General features: G+C 46.1%; 1 protein-coding gene across 2 annotated transcripts in view; it reads left to right on the top strand.

Annotated features, from left to right (window-relative positions):
* Positions 1-21,160, top strand: part of VPS35L (VPS35 endosomal protein sorting factor like) — a 78,303-nt gene that overhangs the window by 30,790 nt on the left and 26,353 nt on the right. For both annotated transcript variants that reach the window (XM_029576554.1, XM_029576553.1), the window contains exons 14-24: positions 44-166; positions 4,847-4,893; positions 6,598-6,709; positions 8,999-9,115; positions 10,119-10,172; positions 12,347-12,427; positions 12,753-12,815; positions 14,498-14,583; positions 15,962-16,042; positions 17,693-17,756; positions 19,772-19,870. In XM_029576554.1, the coding sequence (XP_029432414.1) occupies positions 44-166; positions 4,847-4,893; positions 6,598-6,709; positions 8,999-9,115; positions 10,119-10,172; positions 12,347-12,427; positions 12,753-12,815; positions 14,498-14,583; positions 15,962-16,042; positions 17,693-17,756; positions 19,772-19,870 (927 nt within the window). The remainder of the gene's footprint in view (positions 1-43; positions 167-4,846; positions 4,894-6,597; positions 6,710-8,998; positions 9,116-10,118; positions 10,173-12,346; positions 12,428-12,752; positions 12,816-14,497; positions 14,584-15,961; positions 16,043-17,692; positions 17,757-19,771; positions 19,871-21,160) is intronic.

The following is a 21,160-nucleotide window of genomic DNA, read 5'->3' as shown; positions in this document are numbered from 1 at the left end:
TTTTCTTCTTCTGAAAAAGATTTCAGCTGCATTTCCATTTCAGATTCATGGGGATACGGTGCAGAACCAGCTGGTAGTGCAGAAAGTGGAAATCCCGTTGTACCTGACCTTGTATTCCCCAGCTATTGATTGGATCTTGCAGTGTATTTCTTACCGCGCACCGGAGGTAAATAGCTTATTCTGTCGGAAAATGTCTCGACTTCACGTTATGTCAGTTTACACTAGTGAGGAACAGAAAACAGAGTAGCCGAAGGTCCTTCTAAAATGGGCAATCAATAAAGCATTTTAGAAGGACCTTCGGCTACTCTGTTTTCTGTTCCTCACGGCTTTCCTAGACCGCCTTCCTCTCAGTTTACACTAGTGAACCAGAGATCCCTTTTAAATTGCATTGCAAAAAAGCATCCGCCTTCAAATCAATTAAGAGGCAATTAAATGGTGAAATTACTTACCTGATAATTTTGTTTTACTTAGACAGATGGACTCAGGACCAATGGGTTATGCTCTCCTGCCAGCAGATGGAGACAGTCAGGTTTCAAAGCTGATGTCGCCCTAGATACATCCTTGCAGTGACCTCAGCCCTCCATATTCTCTTCAAAAGCCACTGTGGACATACTATTGAAAAAACTTGATTTACAATATGATAAAAATAGATAACCGTGACTGTACTCAACCAGTCATAAACACTGAACCCCAGTAAAATTATAGATGCCCTGATCTAGGGACTGGATGACATCTTACCCGTAATCTCTTGGAATCGATATCCACTCCACAGGTGTATCCTTGGCACCATTCTTGGGCAGCTGTAGGCAGGATGCTGAGTACATCTGTACACTAAGGAAAACAAAATCATCAGGTAAGTAATTTCTCCATTTCCTAGCATGTAGCCAGATGAATTCAGGACCAATGGGATGTACAAAAGCTACTCCTGATTGGGCGGGAGACTGCCCGTGGTCCGATTAACACTGCCCTTGCAAAGGCTGAATCCTCTCAGGCCTGTAGTCTAGGCGATAGAACCTGGAGATGCTGTGCAAGGATGACCACATCGCCACTTTGGTAGTCTAGCTTCCGTTCATGAGACTGCCTGAGTCCTAGTGGAATAAGCTCTAATCTGAGAAGGTAATGGCTTTCCTGCCTCCTCAAAGGCTCCCTTGACCACCTCCTTAATCCAGCAAGCTATGGTAGCCCACAAAGCTGGTTCATCCCGCTTCCTTCCACAGTGAAGGACAAACAGGCAGTCCATTTTTCAGACCGGTTCTGAAACTTCCAGATACCGCACCAAAAGTCTACTGACATTCAAATGACGGAGGAGGCAGTATTCTTCCACGTCCTTGTGCTTATCTAGGGATGACAACGAAATGAACTGATTCAAATGAAATTCTGAAACTACCTTGGGCAAGAAGGATGAAACTGTACAAAGCTGAAATGCTCCTGGAGTCATCTGGCAGAACGGTTCCCGACATGACAATGCCTGTAGTTCAGAGATGCGACATACTGAACATATAACCACCAGGAACACTGTTTTCAAGGAGGTTAAATGCAAGGAAAGACTGCACAGTGGCCAAAAGTAGGACCCTGCCAAAAATTCTAATACTAGACTAAGATTCCACAAGGAAACTGGCCACCGTAGGAGTGGCTGGAGGTGGTTCACCCTTTCAGGTCCATAGACCTGCTGGCCGCATCTCATAACGCGAAGGTTCCCCTATTTTTCAGTCGCAGAAGAGGTCCCTGGGGTTCGATGCTCTCATTAAGACCTGGCAGGAAGAAGAGCTGCTGTACGCCTTCCCTCTGTGGCCCCTGCTGGGCAGGGTCATTCGCAGAATCGAGCACCACGGGATTAGTCCTACTAGTAGCTCCAGGTTGGCCCAGGTCTCCCACCATACAATGCCCGGAACTGATAATGGCAAACCAGTATCACAAAGTGTAGGAAACGTTGGTGTTCTTGATTGACTGGAATATGTAGGTAGGCCTCGGATAAGTCCAGGGAGGTTAAGAACTCTCCTGATTGTACGGCCATTAACATGGAGCGAAGGGTTTCCATGCAGAATTGATTCACTCGTAGATGTCGGTTGACGCTCTTGAGGTCCAGGATGGGGAGAAAAGGAACCTTCCTTCTTGGGTACGATGAAATAGATGGAAGAATGTCCCATATTTTCCTGGGGCACAGGTACTGCGATTATAGCCCTCATCCTGAGGAGCCTTAAAAGAATAGTCTCTACTGCCTGCTTCTTGTGCTGGGAGTGGCAAGAAGACATCATGAATATGTCCTGAGGAGTGCTGTGAAATTCCAGCGCGTATCCTTCTTGTATGACCTCCAGTACCCATTTGTCTGAAGTGATCTCGACCCATCTCTGGTAGAAGAGGGATAGTCGACCCCCCCCCCCCCCATCTCCTCATTCCAAGGGTGGGTCAGCAAATTTTCATTGGGAGGGGGGTTCGGGATGAACCTGAACTGAAGCCTGCCCCTCTCTTGTGCTGTTGACTCCGAAAGGACAGAGACTTCCCAAAGGGCGACTTCTGAAATATAGAGTTTCTGTAGGGGCAAAAGCATTGGAAGCCCTAGATCGACCCCTCATAGGCGAGGGGCGCTGTAACTACTTTTTCTTATCTTCTGGTAGCCGGGGACCTGGAGATTTGCCCCCATTTACTGGCCAGCTTTTCCAATTCGCTTCCGAAAAGCAGTAATCCTTTAAAAGGCATCTTTGTGAGATTTGCCTTGGAGTTTGCGTCTGCTGACCAATTCCGCAGCCATAGCTGTTTTCTGGCCGCCACCACTGAGGCCACTCCTCTGGCCGAAGTACGGACTAGATCCAAGCCCACATCGGCTAAAAAGGTGGCAGCAGGTTCCATAACCGCTCTGGAATTCATCCCGAGTCATCCACCTCCTGAGAGAGGAGTAGGCATGAACAAGCTACCAGGGCACAACAAGAAGCAATCTGTAAGGTCATTGCTACTACATCAAAGGCCTGTTTAAGGATGGACTCCATCCGTATATCATATGCATCTTTTTAAGGCCGTTCCTCCCTCCACTGGGCTAGTTCGCTTAAAGATGGAACAGACCAGTGCATCCACTTTAGAAAAATGCAAACACGCTCTCACTGCCGGATCCAATGGGTATAGAGCTTCTAACGCTCGTCCCCCTTTAAAACTTGCTACTGAGGCATCCCATTCCAGGTCAATCAACTCCTGGATGGCTTCCAGTACTGGAAAGTAGCAAGAGGCTTTCCGCAGGGAAATCAGAATGGGGTTCTTCTTTGGTTCCGTCAGAGTCCGCCCCAGGAACTCCCAGCATCTTCAGGGTCTGGGAAACCAGGGCCGGCAAGTCGTCTCTATGGGAAAAACCGTAACACGGTCCGATTTATGATTCTAAACCAGGGGGAATTTCCCCATCTTCCAAGGAATCTGTATCCTCTTCATCTGTGCCATCTGGGTCACTGCCAGGGATACCCTTGGTGAGGCGAGACATAACCTCAAGGTCTGCCGATAGGACTTGGGAGAGGGAGGGCTTGCCGGCTGAGGTTCCATCCGGACAGGGGCAAGTGAAGTAGCAGACTGCGCCTGCACGAAGGCTTGAAGGCCCTGGAAAAATTCCACCCAAGAGAAGGCAGCTGGTCCATGCCTAACCCAGGAGGTACTGAGGTAGGTGCCGCTGAATTTCCCTCTCCCATGGATGACCTAGTTCCCGGGGGTACTCTGATCCGGGGTACTTCCAGTTAAGGCTGTGGCTGATCCATCCTCTGGAGGAGCCGGGCGTAGCAAAGTCTGGGGAAGCCAGTTCTCCCTGGGCTTCCTCACAGTTTTGACATAAGTTGGAATCCAGGTCAGACTGTGAAGCCCTAATATGACAAGCAGCGTAGAGAGAACGACGCTTATGTTTCTTGGCGGCTGGAGCCATTGGCTGCAGTAACTGTGTTCTGTCGGCTCGTGCTTAAAATTTTATGCGCACAGATTCTGGGCGCCTAGGCAGGACGTGGCCCGTGCACCCGGCTTTACCTGTGTTCTGTGCTTAGTAGGTGGTGCGCATGTGTACCCGTGCGAAGTTATGCGCGCAGCATGTGTGCAGAGCTGATGCACTGCGCGTACTGGTGTTCTATGGAGGGCCATCCGGCGCACGCAAGATGGCGCCGCCACAGCCTATCGTGCAGTGTGCTGACCAAGCCTAAAGTGGGGCCTAGCTCAATCTGCTTCCCCTTACCCCAACAGGATCGGGAACGATGTTGGTATGGCACACCGAGCAAGGAGACCGGAGGAAGTTTTACTGAAACCCCTCCAAATGTCTCTGAATCGAGAGGTAAATCTACTCTTTTTTTTTTTTTTAAACTTATCTGGGCTCAGCACTTAGTGGCTGAGTACAGAGATGGTCTCCAGCCGCGGGGGAGAGGGTTTTGACTGTCACCACCACCACGCTCCGTTTCCTGCCTTTCAGCTGCTTAAGCAGCAAAGTCCATGCTGGGAACCGGCTACCAGACTCAGCTGGGGGAGGGACCTTTAGGTATCACCGCAGGAGAGTGGAGCTCAAAAATTTTTTTTTTTCTCCATTTTATATGTAGAATTTCTCCTTCCAAAAAATACAGCAATCCCCACCATCTGCTGGAGTCTGAGAAATACTGAAGGGCTGAGGTCACTGCAGGGGTGTATCTAAGGTGATGTCAGCTTTGAAATCTGACTCCATCCCCATCTGCTGGCAGGAGAGCACAACCCATTGGTCCTGAGTCCATCTGGCCACACGCTAGGAAAATCCTTGCCACGCAGCAAGTGAAGACTGCAAATCAATTACTTTATCTCATAGCCTTAAAGACTTTTTTTTTCTGTGGGGGCAGCAGGCACTAATCAGACTGTGTGCTTGCAGGTTCTGCTCACAGAGATGATGGAGAGGTGCAGGAAGCTGGGAAACAAGTAAGTGGTGCATTATGGAACCCACACCAAAGCAATACTTGTTCTAGTCTCTTGTAGTATTCTTTGTATTGCTTGCATGTGCATCTTTTTTACACACACATCGTGCTTATGAAATATATATATGGGCTAAGGAATTCTGAACAGCAGTCCTTCAAACCTCACCCATTATCAGATAGTTTATTGGGTCACAGAGATTGACTGCGATCATTTGAACCCAGGAAACTGGGGATAAGAATGACAATCCCTGATATGATTGGGGTCTTTGGAATGTTTCTTGTGATTTATTGTGGACTGGCAGAGTATTGCCACTTATCATACTATCGGACTACTAGACACAGCACAGCAAGGGTATTTATTTCTTTTTTTAAATTATATTTAGAATATGCTATTCTGAACAGCAACCAATAAATACAGCATCATAAAAATCAGCAACAGCAAATTAAATACAAGCAGTAAACAATATGCTTAGCAGAATAAATAGTGTCTAACAAGCCTCAAAACCAAGTTACAGTACAGCAAGAAAATATCATGCACAAAAGCTTCCTGCCTTCTAAGCTGGTCAGTCAGAGAGCAGTGACCATAGGAAGGGAGCAGGCATGACCCAGATGGGACTGCTGGCAGCTGGTTTGGAACCAGAGTTACAGACCCCCCATATGTCTGATTAATTGGGGGGGACAGGGTTTCTGTTAAACTTGCATTTCAAAGTCATAACATAATACACAACAGACAAAGACCACTTGACCCATCTAGTCCACCTTGTCATTCCAGTCCACACTCTCTCATATCCCAGCGCCAGCCTTAACCATTATTAGGATATTGCTTCTTATCCACATCTGTTTTGGTTTTCTTCCTCTCTTGGTTTTTTACCACCCGGAAAGATGAGCAAGACTCCATACCTAATCCAACATCCAACACCTCCCTCCATCACCCTCACCCCATGTTCTACCATTGAGCCCTGCAACAATCCAGGCAGCTACCAAATCTAGCAAGGTTGTTGAATGAATGTCCTCCTTCAGAGGTCCCCCGAGGCCTTGATGGACAGTGTGCAGCTACTACCAACCTGCTTGATTTGTAGGAAGTTGTAGCCTGTTGGTACCAACCTAGCTGCCCTTTGGCCTACGTAATCGCAGTTCCTTTCTCTACCCCTTGTTTTTTCCTTATCTCTTCTCTTCTTTTGAGGGCATGAAACATGGGTTGTTTGCAATACTGCACCCTCCCAGCCCCATTCCTGTCAAAGGCATGCAATATTATAGGGCCATTTCCTTCCTGGGACAGTGCACAGACTCCAGTTGATCTCTGGCGTTCGACTTGCTTTTCCAGTGCTTGTTTTGGATTCCATTACTGTTTTTGCCCTTCCAGCATAGTTTGTGGTAAGACATGGTTGGGCGGGGGGAATTGTATGCTCATCTACCCAGGATTGTAGACAACCAACAAAGAAGAAAAACGGCAACTATCTTGGAAAAGGAGTGATCTCTTGCAGCGGGTCAAGGTTTTACCGCTAGCAGCTGGGATAGATCCTTGTAGTGTGGACAGGAATAACTGGGCAGACCAGTTGATCTTTTTCTGCTGTCATTTACTACGTGATGTTACTGAGTGGTTTTGTTTTATTCTAGCGTAGAAGTGGCATACGCCTACAGAAGCTGGATTTCTTTTAAATGTCTTGGAAATCCCATCTCTTCTTATTTATTGTACTGTTCCTTGCAGTGCTTTGCTTTTGAACTCGGTCATGTCGGCATTCAGAGCAGAGTTTATTGCCACGAGGTCTCTGGAGTTCATTGGCATGATTAAGGAGTGTGATGAATCTGGATTCCCCAAGGTGGGTGGCTGTCACTTGCTGTGCTGCTTGTTGGGTTCCTGGTTGGGTATTTATGGTGGTTATTTACAGGTTGGTGCTGGGACCAGTGAGAGAGAGAGAAAGATGCCGATCAGTCATACTACAGTTCAAAACAAGACACATGCAGCCATTCGAGAGCCTTGCAGGGAATGATTTAAGGCTCTCCCACCTCACGGATGAAATCACAGTCGTGGTCTGCATATCTTTGTCTCTCCAGTCCTTTAATCATACCAGTTGGTGTTCTCTGGAGTTGTGCTCTGCCAAACAAGAATTAGAAATACTGCATCGTAATTTTGTTACTAGGATAAAATAAAATATACCACTGTTCTATGCATTTAACTCCCAAGTAACTTCTTAATGTACGTGTGCTCATACTACAAAGTGTAAAAAAGCAAATAGAATGCTAGGAATGATCCAAAAAGCAATGGAGAATAAAACAAAGACCACCATATTTCCTCTGAGCCAAGATGCGATTATGCCTTGGATAATGTAGAAGTTCTGGTCACTCCGTCTCAAAAAAACCCAAAAACTAGAACAGGTGCAGAGGAAGGAACAAAAATGATAAAGAAGATGGACCGGTTCCATAAGGAAGACAGGCGACACAGGTTAGGGACTGCTGAGAAGGGGCATGGTAGAAGTTTATAAAATCATGAGCAGGGTAAAACAGGTAAATAAAGGCCAGTTATTCACCCTTTAAATAATACTAAAACAAGGGGACACTTCATGAAACTTAACAACCAGCAGATTCAAAACAAATCGTGGGAAGTACTTTTTCCACTCGCTGTGAAATCTGTTGCCAGAGGTCGTGGTCAAGGTGACTAGCACAGCGGGGTTTGCACAAGTTCTGGGAAGAAACGTCCGTAAAGTTATTAGACAAGTAAGCAGTGGTTTTCCCTCGTCTGGGAGCGAGTAGCAAGAAATAGATCTGTTTCAAGGGATCTGCTGGGTACTTCTGAGCTGGGCTGGCTGCTGTCAGAGACAGGATGCTGGGTTCAGTGGACCTATGTCTGACCCAGCCTGGCATAAATTATACATTCTATTTCTGTTTTGACACTTAAATGCTGTCTTATTCTGCAAAAAGGGGACCTAAAGCAGTTTATTTCAGAAAGTAGAAAACATCACTTATAACATAGTATCAAGCTCCTAATGCAGGCCTCCTCCTGTCAGTAGGGAAGTGAGAAGCTGCATGATGTGGTCTGCTAGACATTGCTCAGAGACTTCTCCGGAAAACAGAACTTCTCAGCAGTAGGTTTCTTTGGGAGAAGACTCCTCTGGTTGGGCCTACAACCTGTCTTTTATCACCATCTTCTCAGAGCCCGCTTTCTGGTTTCCACAAACCAATGCTCTGCTCTGCTGGTTGAGAGGCAGATAAGAGGCTTTCACATCCAAACGTATGTGCATGGATGTTTTTTGGCCCAGCACTTTGCTCTGCTTTTCCAGCTCAGTTGGGACTACGAGCCTTCATTCACACCTATGTAGGATTGTAACTCATTTGGATTCCTCTCTCTTTTGTAGCCCAGCAATTGTAGCAACAGTCCTCAGCCCCAGGGATCACGGACTGTGGATCCGTCCAGAACTTGCTACAGCCGCTGGGTGCTGTGTTGTGCGGTGACTGAAACTCACTCCAAGGCTGGGAAATGCTGACTGTGCAGCATCCCCAGTCCCTGGCTGGCTCAGAGCAGAGAAGCCAGGAGTCAAGTTCAAATTTTAATCCTTTCATAAATCCCCCCCCCCCCCCCCCCCCCGGAGCAATGTGCAGTCGGCCCTTGCACACGGCAATGCACGGCACTTCTGTGGGGCCACTCCTGAAGACAAGCAAGTCGGTGTCAGTTTGGTCAAGAAATGGGAGATTCATAGAAGTTAATGTTTACTGTCAGAGCTCAGAAATATCACTCTGGTGCCTGGCATGGGACCAGAGAAAGTGATCGTAGTTTATGAAAACTGGGACGACTTTACTGCTACAAAGACACCGTGAATAGCATAAAAGGAACTCTTTTTTTTAAGCAGGACTTCAGCTTAGTCTGTGCAGATTACATTAACTAGTTTCTCTGTGAGTGTTGTGCAATCGTATATGGTGGCCTGCTGAGTAGGACTGTGAGACAACCTGCTAGGATCAGTAGAGCCTGCCAGAGAGGGACCACATTGATGAGCATTAATGGAAATTCGGCCGACTTTTGAGTCCGCTGTGTTGAAATGTTGCTTTAGGAGACCGAATCTGTTTCATCGCGACTAGAGAAGCAGTGTACTAACTCTGATTTGATGTTCCTTCAGCATCTGCTCTTCCGCTCCCTGGGAAGAAACCTGGCCATGGCTGACCCTCCTGAAAATGACAGACTTCAGATTCTGAACGAAGCTTGGAAAGTTATCGCCAAACTGAAGAACCCACAGGTGTGTGTGTGGGGGGGGGGGGGGGGGGGGGGAGGGGTGTCACAGACCGAAGGAAAGGTCTGCTTTATAAAAAAAAAAAGCTCTTTAATCATGTTCTGAACAATTCAGGGCTACAAAATATGTTACGGTACCTAGAGAGAACTTTTCAAAGGACATACAACTATTCAGCACCGAACATCACTTACTTTTCGGGGGGAATTGTTTTTTTTTTCTTCATTAAATGGGTTTACAATAGACACTGCTGTGTTACCTCTCGTAGCAGTAGCTAGAGCTTTCTATGGCGTCCTGACCATCTTGTCACAGTTCTTCATCGTCCGTTGTCATTGGTCTCTTGTGGCGAGCATGAGAAGGTGCCCTCATCAGGCAGGAATGTCACACCGGCGCGATGTCATTGACTCTTGCCCACTGACACATTAGAGTAGCTCTTTTTTTGAATAATCAGTTTTATTTAGGTTTATAATGGGAATAAAATATGGCAACCTCTGCCTTGATCCATAACTGCATAGGGTTTTTTTTTAGGTTTGTTTTTAAGATGGACATTCCCCTTTAAGGACCTCTCTGATGTGCCTGCCCACTACCAATCAATCATGAATGTGCAGCATTCACCTTTTTTTGGGGGGGGGGGGGGGGGAAATAAGCTCCTGAGAACTTGGCTTTCTGACAAAGAAGTAGTTTTTCTGAGGCTTACGTAAAAAGTTCAGAGGTCCATATTCCTAGTGAACCAGGATATTCAGTGGTGCAGCCGTGTCTCTGAATATATCTGGCCAAATCTAGGACAGGTCTGCAGCCTGACCAGAGCTAGCTGGAAAATGTATCTTGCTAAGTCAGTTATCTGACTAAGTAGCAGCCGCTGATTCTGGGCATATATTAAGTCGCCCTTACTTAGCTGGATAAGTGGCACTGAATGTCTACCTCTGTGTTTATAAGAAGCTGCCTAAGCTTGGAGAATAATTTTGTTGACATGCTCTGCCCTTTTAACAAGGCCTTGTGTAATGTTTTTTAGGATTATATTACCTGTGCAGAAGAGTGGATGGAGTATACTTGCAGGCACTTCACGGTATGTGCGTATTTTCTTCTGGCGAAGGGGACATATCTCTGTCCTCTCTTGTAGTGACTGTAAATCAAGGTTAGGCCAGCCTCAAGCTGTAGCAAGAGAGACCATGAAATGGAACAGAGTGGCCTAGGTAGGTTGAGAGTCACTTGACGTGTTCCAGAACAGAGTTCAGCCTCTCCTTGGACCTATGTACTCTGACCTGGTGGTTTTTAACCCTATCCTTGGGGCACACCCAGTTGGCTTTTCAGGATATCCACAATGAATATGCATGAGCGAGTTTGGTATGCATTGCCTCCATTATATGCAAATCTCTCTCTCGCATATTCAGTGTAGATAGCCTGAAAACCAGGCTGGCCGTGTGTCCTGAGAACCCCTGTTCTAACCAGTTTGATTGTAAAATTTTTAACATTTTCTGCTTTAACAGCAGTGTAAAAAACCCCACTTTATCTGTTGCAAAATTGTTACATCACTCTGGTTTATAAAAGGTAAAATTAAGGGGCCGATTATGTTGTCTTAGTCCAGACTCTCATGTCCTGGAGCTGGAGTTGCTGGACTCTTCATGTGGCCCAGCTCATCGGAGCCACAAACCTCTTCCTAATCTGGCCATGGCCCCTCCTCTCCCAGGCAGCATGCAAGCAACTGGATGGGAGTGGATGGGAGCCTGGCGTTGACAGTGCCAAGCAAAGAAGGCCCCTTCTCCTATCTGCAGGGAATGGGTGAGACTGGAGAGGGTAGCAGAACAAAGAAGAATTCAGTTTTTATCTGCAATTTCAGTTTCTAATTTGGGATCCCTCATTCCGTATTGGGTGAGGGTCTGTCTGTGTTCAATATGTGTAGACTGAGGTGACGTGATCTGCAGTAGTCCAGCTTGTCTTGTTTTCCCACTAAGGTGTATTGGTGTTTGAGTTCTGGGCATTAATGCTGCGTTAGTGTGGCAAGCTTGCTATAAAGGTTCTGAGTGACTTTTTTGCAGGGTTTTGTGTTACTTCACAAAGTGCCTGGTAATGGGGCACTTTGTGTCACTCTTAACTGAAGTGACAACATAATTTGAATGTTTTTCCTAAGGTAAGCAGTAAAGGGGGAAAAAATTCCAGTTCAGCCCAGCCAGCCGTTTCAGAGGTTACCGTCAAACTAATGTAGCATGAATTATCATTTTTTTTTTTTTTAATTGATACATTTAGATATTTCTTGGGATCGTGTTTTTTCCAGTCTGTTTCCAAAAATCACATAACACACATCCATCAGTCACTGTGACTTGATTTCTGAAGCATATTTTGCAAAACAAAGTTTAATATTTAACAGTATGATGTCCAGTTATGTGATTTTACAGGATAGTTCTGGGAAGGGTTGTGGTAGGGACATAACGATACTTGAGTTTAATTATAAAAACTCAGGGGGGAGCCTAAATGTCTGATAATTATTTGAGGAAGCTTCATGAGGCTTGTAGGCCTTAGGGAAGTGATTCCTAAATCTGTGCTGGGGGGGCGACCCCCAGCCACTCCTGTTTTCAGGATCCTGCAATGAATAAGCTTGGGTAGGAGAAAGATAGGAGCCTGCCTCATCTCTCACTGGCCCCGGGTAGATTTTAAGTTTCTTCAGCTCTTGCTGCTGCCACTGCAGAAAGATCTACAGCATTGCAGGCCGAGGAGCATAGGAGGGAGGAGACACAAGAGAGGAGGGGCTGCCGCTTGACAGGAGGAAAGAAAGAAGGGAGCCAATGAAGTGCAGTAAATTGGGAAGGCAAAAAAAAAGAGAGAAGCGAGTGTTGCTGGCAGGAGGTGGGCGAGGGTGAAAGGGGGAGATACAGGACAAGTAGTGGTAGGGGGGAGAAAGAGGAAGTCCAAGGGCAACTGCTCAGGGCACAGAGTGGAGTGGGGGAAGGAGGGGAGGAGAAGAGAAGGCTTGCTGGGCATGGATGGGGAAGAGAGAACGAGGCATGCTGGGTAGGAGGGGGGAGAGAGAGAGGGATGCTTTTCTGAAGCTGCCACCACTATTAAGGAGAGCTGTGCCTTTGCTATTAAAGGAGAAGTGCTGCATCGGAGCAGACACTGATAGGTAGATGGGGAGGGAGGGGGCGTAATTCCGTATATCCGGTATTAGGGGTTAATCATGCATTTCGATCCATTCCGTTCAGTGCTCTCAGACTGTGCTGAGTAACCCTGATTTTTGCCCCTTAGAAGCGCGAGGTTAACACCGTTCTGGCCGACGTCATCAAACACATGACTCCAGATCGGGCCTTCGAGGAGGCCTATCCCCAGGTGAGGGATGAAAGATTCTAGTTTGCAGCGGGCATGGTGGTCTTTATTTATTATTTGAAAAATGTATACACTGCAGTTTACAATAATTGTTCAAAGCAGGTTGCACCGTTCCGTGGTTGCATGGGACTCATCATTTTCTCTCTGCCCTTTTATATATGTTTTTGTATTCTTTTTTTTTTTTTTTTTTTTTGGAAATGTAATGTTTATTAACAGGATAAGCAAATACAAACAGTCAATTGTATGTGCAAACCTCATTCACTGAACCAAAAAAACACAATTAGTGTTGTTATCCTATCATCTTTTCTTTTAAATGTTTGTTTTTCAGCTTCAGTCGATAGTCGAGAAGGTCATTGCTCATTTTCACGACTTCTCAGTTCTTTTCTCGGTGGTAAGTTGCATTTTGATTCTTAAACGTTTACGGGCTTTGGCCTGTCTCATTCTACACATTATAAAATGGCCGCGTTTCTGGCACGTGCCGATGTACGCGTGCGCCCGTTTGAAAGTTACCACCTAATACATTTGGTGAGTCGAGATGGATCAAAATGAGTGTCCGTTACACCAGAATATTCAATCACGCATGTACAGGGAAAGTTGAAAGAAAATACGGCACCTGACTGTAAAAGAGCTGGTCTCACGAAAAGGATCCTTTCCATCCTAACATGGGTAATCCAGAGATATATGTTCATTTAAATCCAGAAAAGGATTTCTTAATTTGCAAAAAAAAAATAGCTTGAGCAAGTAATCTCCCTCCGAATTAATCACTAGTTATTATGAGGAAAGATGGAGTCACATCCTCATCCTTGGATTTTTCCAGAAAAGACGTTAAATTCAGAGCATCCCCAGAATCCTGCTCTTTTCTGTTAAGATCTAAAGAGTCTTTCCTACAAGGTGGCAAATAATATGCTCCTGCAACTGGGGAAAGATCTTTCTCAGGAGCTTGAAGAAGCCCCATGAAATACTTCCTGAACATCTCAACATCTTCTTAAGGAAAACGAATATCCCTTCGGCGCACAGAATTGTCCCGAAGCTCCACCTTATTTTTGTAAAAACTAATAGCCCCTTAGACAGAGAGAAAACCGAATCTTGGAGAGTCTCAACGTTGGATTTCAAATTCTCAATTCTGCAACCTCCTCTTTACGCAGCTGAAGCTCAGAAGTAAGACTTTGCTGATGTGAGACAAACTGCCCCAAATAACATCCAGCGTTAGCGTCGCGGGTTTACTCAAGACATACGCAGATACCGACGGGAGGCACTTCGGAAGGCAAAGAGGAAGCTCTAGCCGCTGACTAGGGGAATCATTCCTCCTCTTTTCCCCATAAATACGGGCGGTCGCCTCGCCTGGAGCAGGAGCCTATCCCGGCACTCGAGCTGGCTCTACCATCTGCCGCCGACTAATGATGTCATCGTAGCATGCCGGATCCAAAGTAGCTTCCTCCTGCACAGCCCCTCGCATATGGAGCAGCGCCGGAGCTGCTTGGTGCCGGCAGGGAACCCACTGCTGCCGGAGACTCCAGTCAGGGGGGGAGGGGGGCCTCTCGCCTTCCCGTCTGCAGACATGGCTATCCACGGAACCTGTCGCAGAAGATGCAGCTATTACCCCACAGAATACAGCAGGGAGAAAAAAAAATCCCCTTGGAGGAAATATTTTAATAGAAATATTTATGTTCTATTGTTCAGACACCTTGTTTAATGTAACGCCTCAACCGCGACTGTTTTGTTATAATGGAAACCGATTTGATTTGATATTTGTATCAAGAATGTCGGTATATAAAAATTCTAAATAAATAAATAAATATTCCAAAGTCGCAGATCAGGAGCATCCGCTGGCAGCCATCTTGACTCCTCCCCCTCACTTCCTTTTAAAAAAAACAAAACATTTTTTAATTGTATCCTACAGGAATAAAAACAAATGCGTCCTAGATAGACTGAACTAACGCTGATCTTTCCTTCTGGGTGAAATCCCCTGCCCTCCACCAGCCAATGTCCTAGTAGAGATTACCTAGCTCTTCCCAGCAGGTGAAACAGAGATTATTTCACTGAAATATCTCTCTCTCTCTCTCGTATTTTTAGGAGAAGTTCCTGCCCTTCTTGGACATGTTCCAGAAAGAAAGTGTAAGAGTGGAAGTTTGCAAATGCATTATGGAAGCTTTTATTAAGTAAGTAGAATGGCGTTCCGCTTAACCAATGCTCTGAAGAAAATTGGCGCTAGCCCGTGAAGGATTCTTGCAGGGAAGGCATAAAAATGCTTTGGGCATTTATAGCGTGTCTTAGCGACCTAGACAGGAGCGTACTGTTAACAAGCAGAGCAAAACAAAAGGCTTAATTCAGTAGCAGTTTTCTTTGGTGGTGGGTATTGGCCCGTAAACGAATATTCCCATTAACTAAATTTTTAGCTCTCGTCCTATACAAGTTTTGCTAAAACTGGATTGCAACAAGATATGGAAACTTACTACTGATGTATGTATTGGCTTGATGGAGCGGGTGAATGGTTTTGCGGTGATCCTGTGTGCATCTGCTTTTCTTTGGTTCCCTCCAGCATTTCTTGGGGGGGGAGGTTCATTCTGGGGACAGAGCTCTGAAGCTGGATGTTGGTCACAAAAATCTATTGTTGTGTTCAAGCTTGGCAAATATTTCACCCTGGCCATGAAACTATTAATGAAGTAATTGGGTAAAATAAAATTGCAAATCTTTCAGCTGCTAATATTTATTTAATCGCATAATGCATCTTGCTAAGTTACCTTCCAGTACTTTCTGTATTTCCTGTGGTTGGGTCAACGATGCTCCGGTTGGGGTTGTGTTTTTTTTGTTTTGTTTTTTTATGGATGCTTATTACTCATGCCCAATAAAGTCCATGTTGCTGCTACATGAAATTGAGCTTTCTATTAGTTTTTTTATTTAATGTTCTGCAATGAAGCTGGGTCCTGTTGTGCTCCCAAGTGTAAGATCCATTATAAACCAAGTAGGCGAAATGAGCTGTAGCTAAAAAAAATTCCATCTTTCAAAATTAATAAATCAGAAGCACACCAGTTGAGGACTGGAAACCTGATATTAACTGTGTCAGTGCTGCGTCTTGTGCAGGAATGCCTGGCTCTACTCTTGGAGAATATGGAATATCAAAAATAAAATTATAGAAACATAAGCCATACCATCTCTTTCCCCTGTCATGTTTCTGTCTGGTCTGCTCATCCACTACAATCCCTACCACTCTGTCTCATGCTTTCTTGAATTCAGATACTCTCCTCATCTCCGCTTCCACCGAAAGGCTGTTCCATGCATCCACCACCCCCTCTATAAAGAGATACTTCCTTAGATTACTCCTTTCACCCTCACCTTATGTTGCCTTTCCTTTGAAAAAGTCCTGCCTCCTGTGCATTGATGCTTTGGATGCATTTAAATGTCTCTGTCAGATAGCATTAATAGGGTATAATTCCCTTCCTATGCTACATATGGTCCTGTATGTATACATCTGCTCTTGGGATTTGTTCGTGTTCCTAGAAATACTGTCATCTTTTCATACATGTTTGCGTTTCGTAGGCATCAACCGGAGCTAACAAAGGACCCAGTCATCCTGAATGCACTGCTGCATGTTTGTAAGACAGTGCATGATTCTGTCAAGTAAGTCCAAGTTTCCGCATTTGGTAGAATGGATGGAGCCGCCTATGCTTTTGAAGAAACAATTGCCACCAAAATACTTACACCACTTTACTGTGAAAATACGGCTATTCACAGTGCTATCGTTCTGGAAAAGAAAAGGTGCCAGTACTCGCCACAGACCACAAGCAGGTGGAGAAAGAAAGTGCCAGGGCTCAGTACTGGCACATAACCCCTGGCTGTACAGCTGAACAAAACAGGGCAAGGACACCTGTTGTCCAAATTAAATATTGACAAAAAACCATTGCCGGGTTCTTTGCTGCAATGCCGAGCCAGCTGAGTTTGTGAGCATTGTCGCATCGACGGCTTTTACCTTGGCGTTGAGCTTATGTTAGACAGAAGATCCTGGGACTGCAGCAAAGAACGGGGTAGAGTTTGTTTGTTTGTTTCGTTTTTTTTCTTTTTGGCACCGTTTTTGGTTCTGCTGCTCCTTCTGCTGTGGACGCGATTTGTGCCCGTTGGAGTTAACATTTGCAACAGGTGTCCATGTCAGACTCCTCTCGGGTTTATGCTCGGACTGCGTGCTATCGCAACATAACTTGATCGACAACGTTGGTGGCTTGAAAACTTTTCGATGCCTGTGAACCAATAGTTTTTAGAAAGGGTTTCTTCCCCTGTTATATCTGTGCTTTTACATTTTGCCTTTGATTGTTGCTTTTTCTTGTTTTGGGAGAACAAACCCCTGATGCAGGCAGTTTCACTGAAACATGGCCATGTTGGGTGGGTGTTTAATGTATTATTTCTTACTCATATTTTATATTACATTAAAACGTTGTGTGTTTTGCTCATTTGTGCAGCTGTATTTTCACAGTAAGGTGGAGTGCCAATTCCTTACATTATGAGAATTTTATGGATGTACGTTTTACCTCTGCTGTTTACATTTACGGCCCAGTATTCAGTAAAATGTCAAACAGATAAGTTATCCAGCTAAAGTTAGCTGAGTAACTTGTCCTGCATAAATGTCCCACTGAATATCCCTGATTAAAGTTCTCTGGATAACTTTAAAACTGACTGGCCAGATTTTGAATATCACCAGTTATAAACTTATCCGTCTATAGTTAAATGGTGATTGTTTTTTAAACCAAACGATTGCAGGTGTACTGACCCCCAACAGGTTCCCCTGCCTCCCTCCTACCCAAGATCCACATCCTTAGCCCTGCTGGGCCAATCCTGCAACCTCTCCCCGCTCCCATCAAAATGTCCCAAGACTTCACAGCTCTGTGGCCCCACTACCTTCCCTCCCAGCACCTTAACCAGCCTTTATTCCTCCCCCGGATCGGGCCCTGCGCTTCCGGCATTGCTAAGCACCCCTCGCTTTCAGTGAACGCTTCTTAGCGTGGCTGAGGTTCTACTCTTCAAGCGTGCGCTGGACAATTTTAGGTGCTTGGTGACTCCCGCAGCGCCGGGCCCAGGTCACGGGAGGCTGCCGTCGCGATCTGGGTGAGGAAGAAAGGCTGCGGAAGGTATCGGGGGGGGGGGGGTTCTGCCTGAGCCGGAAGCGGGAGGAAACTGCCAAGTCAGAAGTGAGGATGTGACGTTGATGTGTTTGAGCTCTGTCGCATACAGCTGTCGATTGCTTATTAACGGTGCTTTTATCTAAACGCATTGTTACAGCGCACTAACGCTCGAAGATGAGAAAAGAATGCTGGCAGGTCTGATAAATGGATTCCTAAGAATGGTAAGCATTTGAAAGTTTGTTTAAAATCTTAGCTGGGGGGAAATGTTTTCCTCGGGAGGTGAATCCTGCACTGGGAGCAGGGTATTACGGTGGGGAGACGGACGTCCCATCACCGGGCCTCCTTATAACAGTGCGTTTTGCTTTGGCTGTGTCTGCCTTTGTGTTTTCTGGAGGCTACAATTTGTCCAACCCTACATCTTTTGCTGTTTTTTAAATGATGTGACGTTTACCTTTTAGCCACTAATTCTACATTCAGCTCTGGTGTAAAAAGTCAGGGGTTCCTGTCCAAGTAAGGGTTTGCTGCTTGAGGTTGCAAGCCCCTTGTTCTGCCACTCGATCCTGCAGGATATTCTCAAAGACTGAGCCTTCTTTGTTCCTCCAGCTTCTCTGCCTGGCTGCAGAAAAGTATTGCTCGAACCCCCCCCCCCCCCCCCCCCCCCCCAATGAATCGTGAGCACCTATAATGCATTAAAACCTCCAGTTTTTTGTCCAGTGTTTGTTGGTTTTTATCTGAGCGTGTCGAGCAACGCAGAGGCCAATCTGGTCCGATGACTGACTGGATTGCATTGGATAAGTGGCATCCGATTAAATATCCAGGAGCCACGCAAGAGGGCGCTGTAGCATCGGAAAACCTCTCTTCTCGAAATAGCACATGGGGGGAGGTGAGATGGAAAATGGGGCTTGAGGATGGGACCTCCTGCTTCCTATTGTTCAAACCGGTGCAAAAATACTTTCTTCTAGAAATCTCTCACAATTGCATAGGCCACGACCCCTTAGTACAAACATCCAGCAGGACTGAAATGCACCGTCGGTGCTATGAAATTACTCTTGGATGCATCTCTAAAACTATCCGAATACCAGAAAAGTAACTTTGCAAGCCTTGTACCTGCCGAGCGCACGTGAGAGAACTTACAGGAAAATATTTGAAAATTGTGCGTTCCGTGTGTGATGCCCAAGTGACTGCAACTGCTGAGCTGGAGTCAGTGACTTATTCAGGGTGGATATGGGGGTCCTGTGTTTTATTTCTTGGACTGTAGGCCTGCAGGTAAAAGGCATGTGTCTTGTACTGGGAGAGATGGCTTCAAGACTGCACTCCAATCCATATTCCATCAGTTACTCCTATGCTGCGTGCGGTTAATTACTAATTAGATCCTTCAAGATGCCGGTTAAAGCCTTGAAATGCTAGAAAGCAGCCAAATCTAAAATGTGTGGTTTTGTATAACCCCTCATCTCATTACCGGGGCAGTTTATGCTGTTGAAGGCCATGAGAGTCAGGGCCGGTGCAAGGGTATTTGGCGCCCTAGGTGAACCTTCGGTCATGCGTTCCCACTCCCCCCCCCCCCCCCCCCCCCCCCCCCCCCCCCCAGTTTATCTGCTGACTGCAGCTCCAGCACCGCGCTCCCTCCTGCCGGCGGCAGTGGCTCCGGTACCGTGCCACCTTCTCTGGTATTGGTGCTGACACAGCACCCCCCACCCCCGACCTCGTACTGGTGGGATTTGGCTGCCTCCAAACTGATTCACTGTAGGCGCCTGTCTCGTTTGCCTGATGGAGGCACCGGCCCTGATGGGGAATTCAGAAATACAGAAAAACTAAAGCGCAAATATTTTTGCTTCTTGGAAACTAAAGGCTTGGTAAGTCCAGGATCTGACTCGTGCCGCAGAGAATGGGAAAGAACCAAGACCAACCCAGCATGAGTCGTTCCCTCCTCTGTGCTAGCTGAGGACTGACAGTAGTTGTGATTGGACTTTAACAAAGGGAAACATCTCACAGGATCCTTCAGTTAAAAAAAAAAAAAAGCAAACCATGACCTTGCATTGCATGGGGGTAAAATGCCGTGACGTTTTCTTATATCTGCATTCTGCCATGTTGGATGTGTTTGCCGGGGAGTTCTTGCTCTCCAATTGACCTCCTCGGTTGCAAAACCTTTGCATCCGTGTGGGAAAACCTCTGTCTCTTAAAACGGCGCGGAACGGCGGCACCTAACGATCTTGGTGGCCTTTTCTTCCCATGCCAGGTTTCCTTCGGCCGGGACTTTGAGCAGCAGCTGAGTTTTTACGTGGAGGCCAGGTCCATGTTCTGCAATCTGGAGCCTGTCCTCGTCCAGCTGATTCATGTAAGCAGAGGTTTGACCTTACTTTGCTGTTCATCCTCCATTTTTACCTTTTCCTTATGTACAACTTCTGAGGCCAAGCTTACTGGAATAAACTGCTGTTTCATGTAATGTTTGGGTTTTTTTTTTTCCTTGGCAGTAAAGACGTTCAAACACACAGCAGAGCAGCCATGATGGAGGGGGGGAAAAGCCCTCTAGTATTTTATTTTATTTATTTTATTTTTTTCAATTTATTGACCAATGAAATAAGCATTACCAGCAGGTCCTACTCCTCTAAGGTTTAGGAAAGTGATTATCCAAGCTGTCTTTGGCTCTCTCTGAAAGAATTCAGCGTTCCAGTTGGATTGCCAGTTGTGTATTTAAAAGAAATGTGAGCTCATTTGCATGCAGGGCTATTTTCCATTGAACTCCATGGGACACATCTTAATCCACATCTGTTCCAAAAACCAGTGGAAAATGACTTTTCATTTACATGCAAAGAGGCAAATGGCTGCAGTGTGGAGTCGGAGAGTCCCCAGGACCCAAAAGAGGAAGCCAGCAGGAAAACTAAAAGCCGATTTCTGCATCTTATTCCGTTTTTATGGGGTTTTAGTCAAGCGGATATCAGCTGAAGACAGAGAGAGAATTGCTGAGCGCATGGGACAGGGTAAATCACTCTGAAAGAGAGAATTCATAGCATTAGTTTATTTTACCTAAGGGCCATCTGTGTCGCAGGATAGGGAATGTGGCCTGGTCAGGCTGACGGCTCCAAGGAGATGAAATACCTTTTAAAGAGCTGCCGATTTTTGGTTTTCAGACCAGCAGCGCCAGGCTGGAACTGCAGGCCCGTTCTTAATCGCCAGGAAATAGCTCCTTTTTTATTTTGGCGCGCTCAGAACTACCTTCCCAGCAAGCTCCTGGAGATTTCTCAGAAAGTGGTTCGTGAAAGGTGAACTTTAAAAGCCCGGCGCATGCCAAAATCGAGAGATGGGCGCCCACTGGATTTTAAAAGCCCCCCCCCCCCCAGGGGCGTGCTTATCTCCCGTTGCGCGCATATCTCAAAAGTTTTTTTTTCCAAATCGAGCATTTCGGGGTGTGGCCAAGGGATGTGTGCATAAATAGTTACGCACCTGCTTCCAAATCGAGCGTTTCGGGGTGTGGCCAAGGGATGTGTGCATAAATAGTTACGCACCTGCCGCCTAAGTTTGCATTTGCTATGGAGGAAGTGTACCTTTAAAATAAAAAAAAAAAAGATCAATTTCTGATGGGTTTAAAGGGTCTAGGGTCACTGGGGGGGGGGGGGGGGGGAGGGGA

The sequence above is a fragment of the Rhinatrema bivittatum genome, chromosome 14, assembly GCF_901001135.1.
Source record: "Rhinatrema bivittatum chromosome 14, aRhiBiv1.1, whole genome shotgun sequence".
NCBI classification, from domain to species: Eukaryota; Metazoa; Chordata; class Amphibia; order Gymnophiona; family Rhinatrematidae; genus Rhinatrema; species Rhinatrema bivittatum.
Note: the sequence above shows the minus strand (reverse complement) of the source record. Positions and strands in the feature narration are given on the sequence as shown.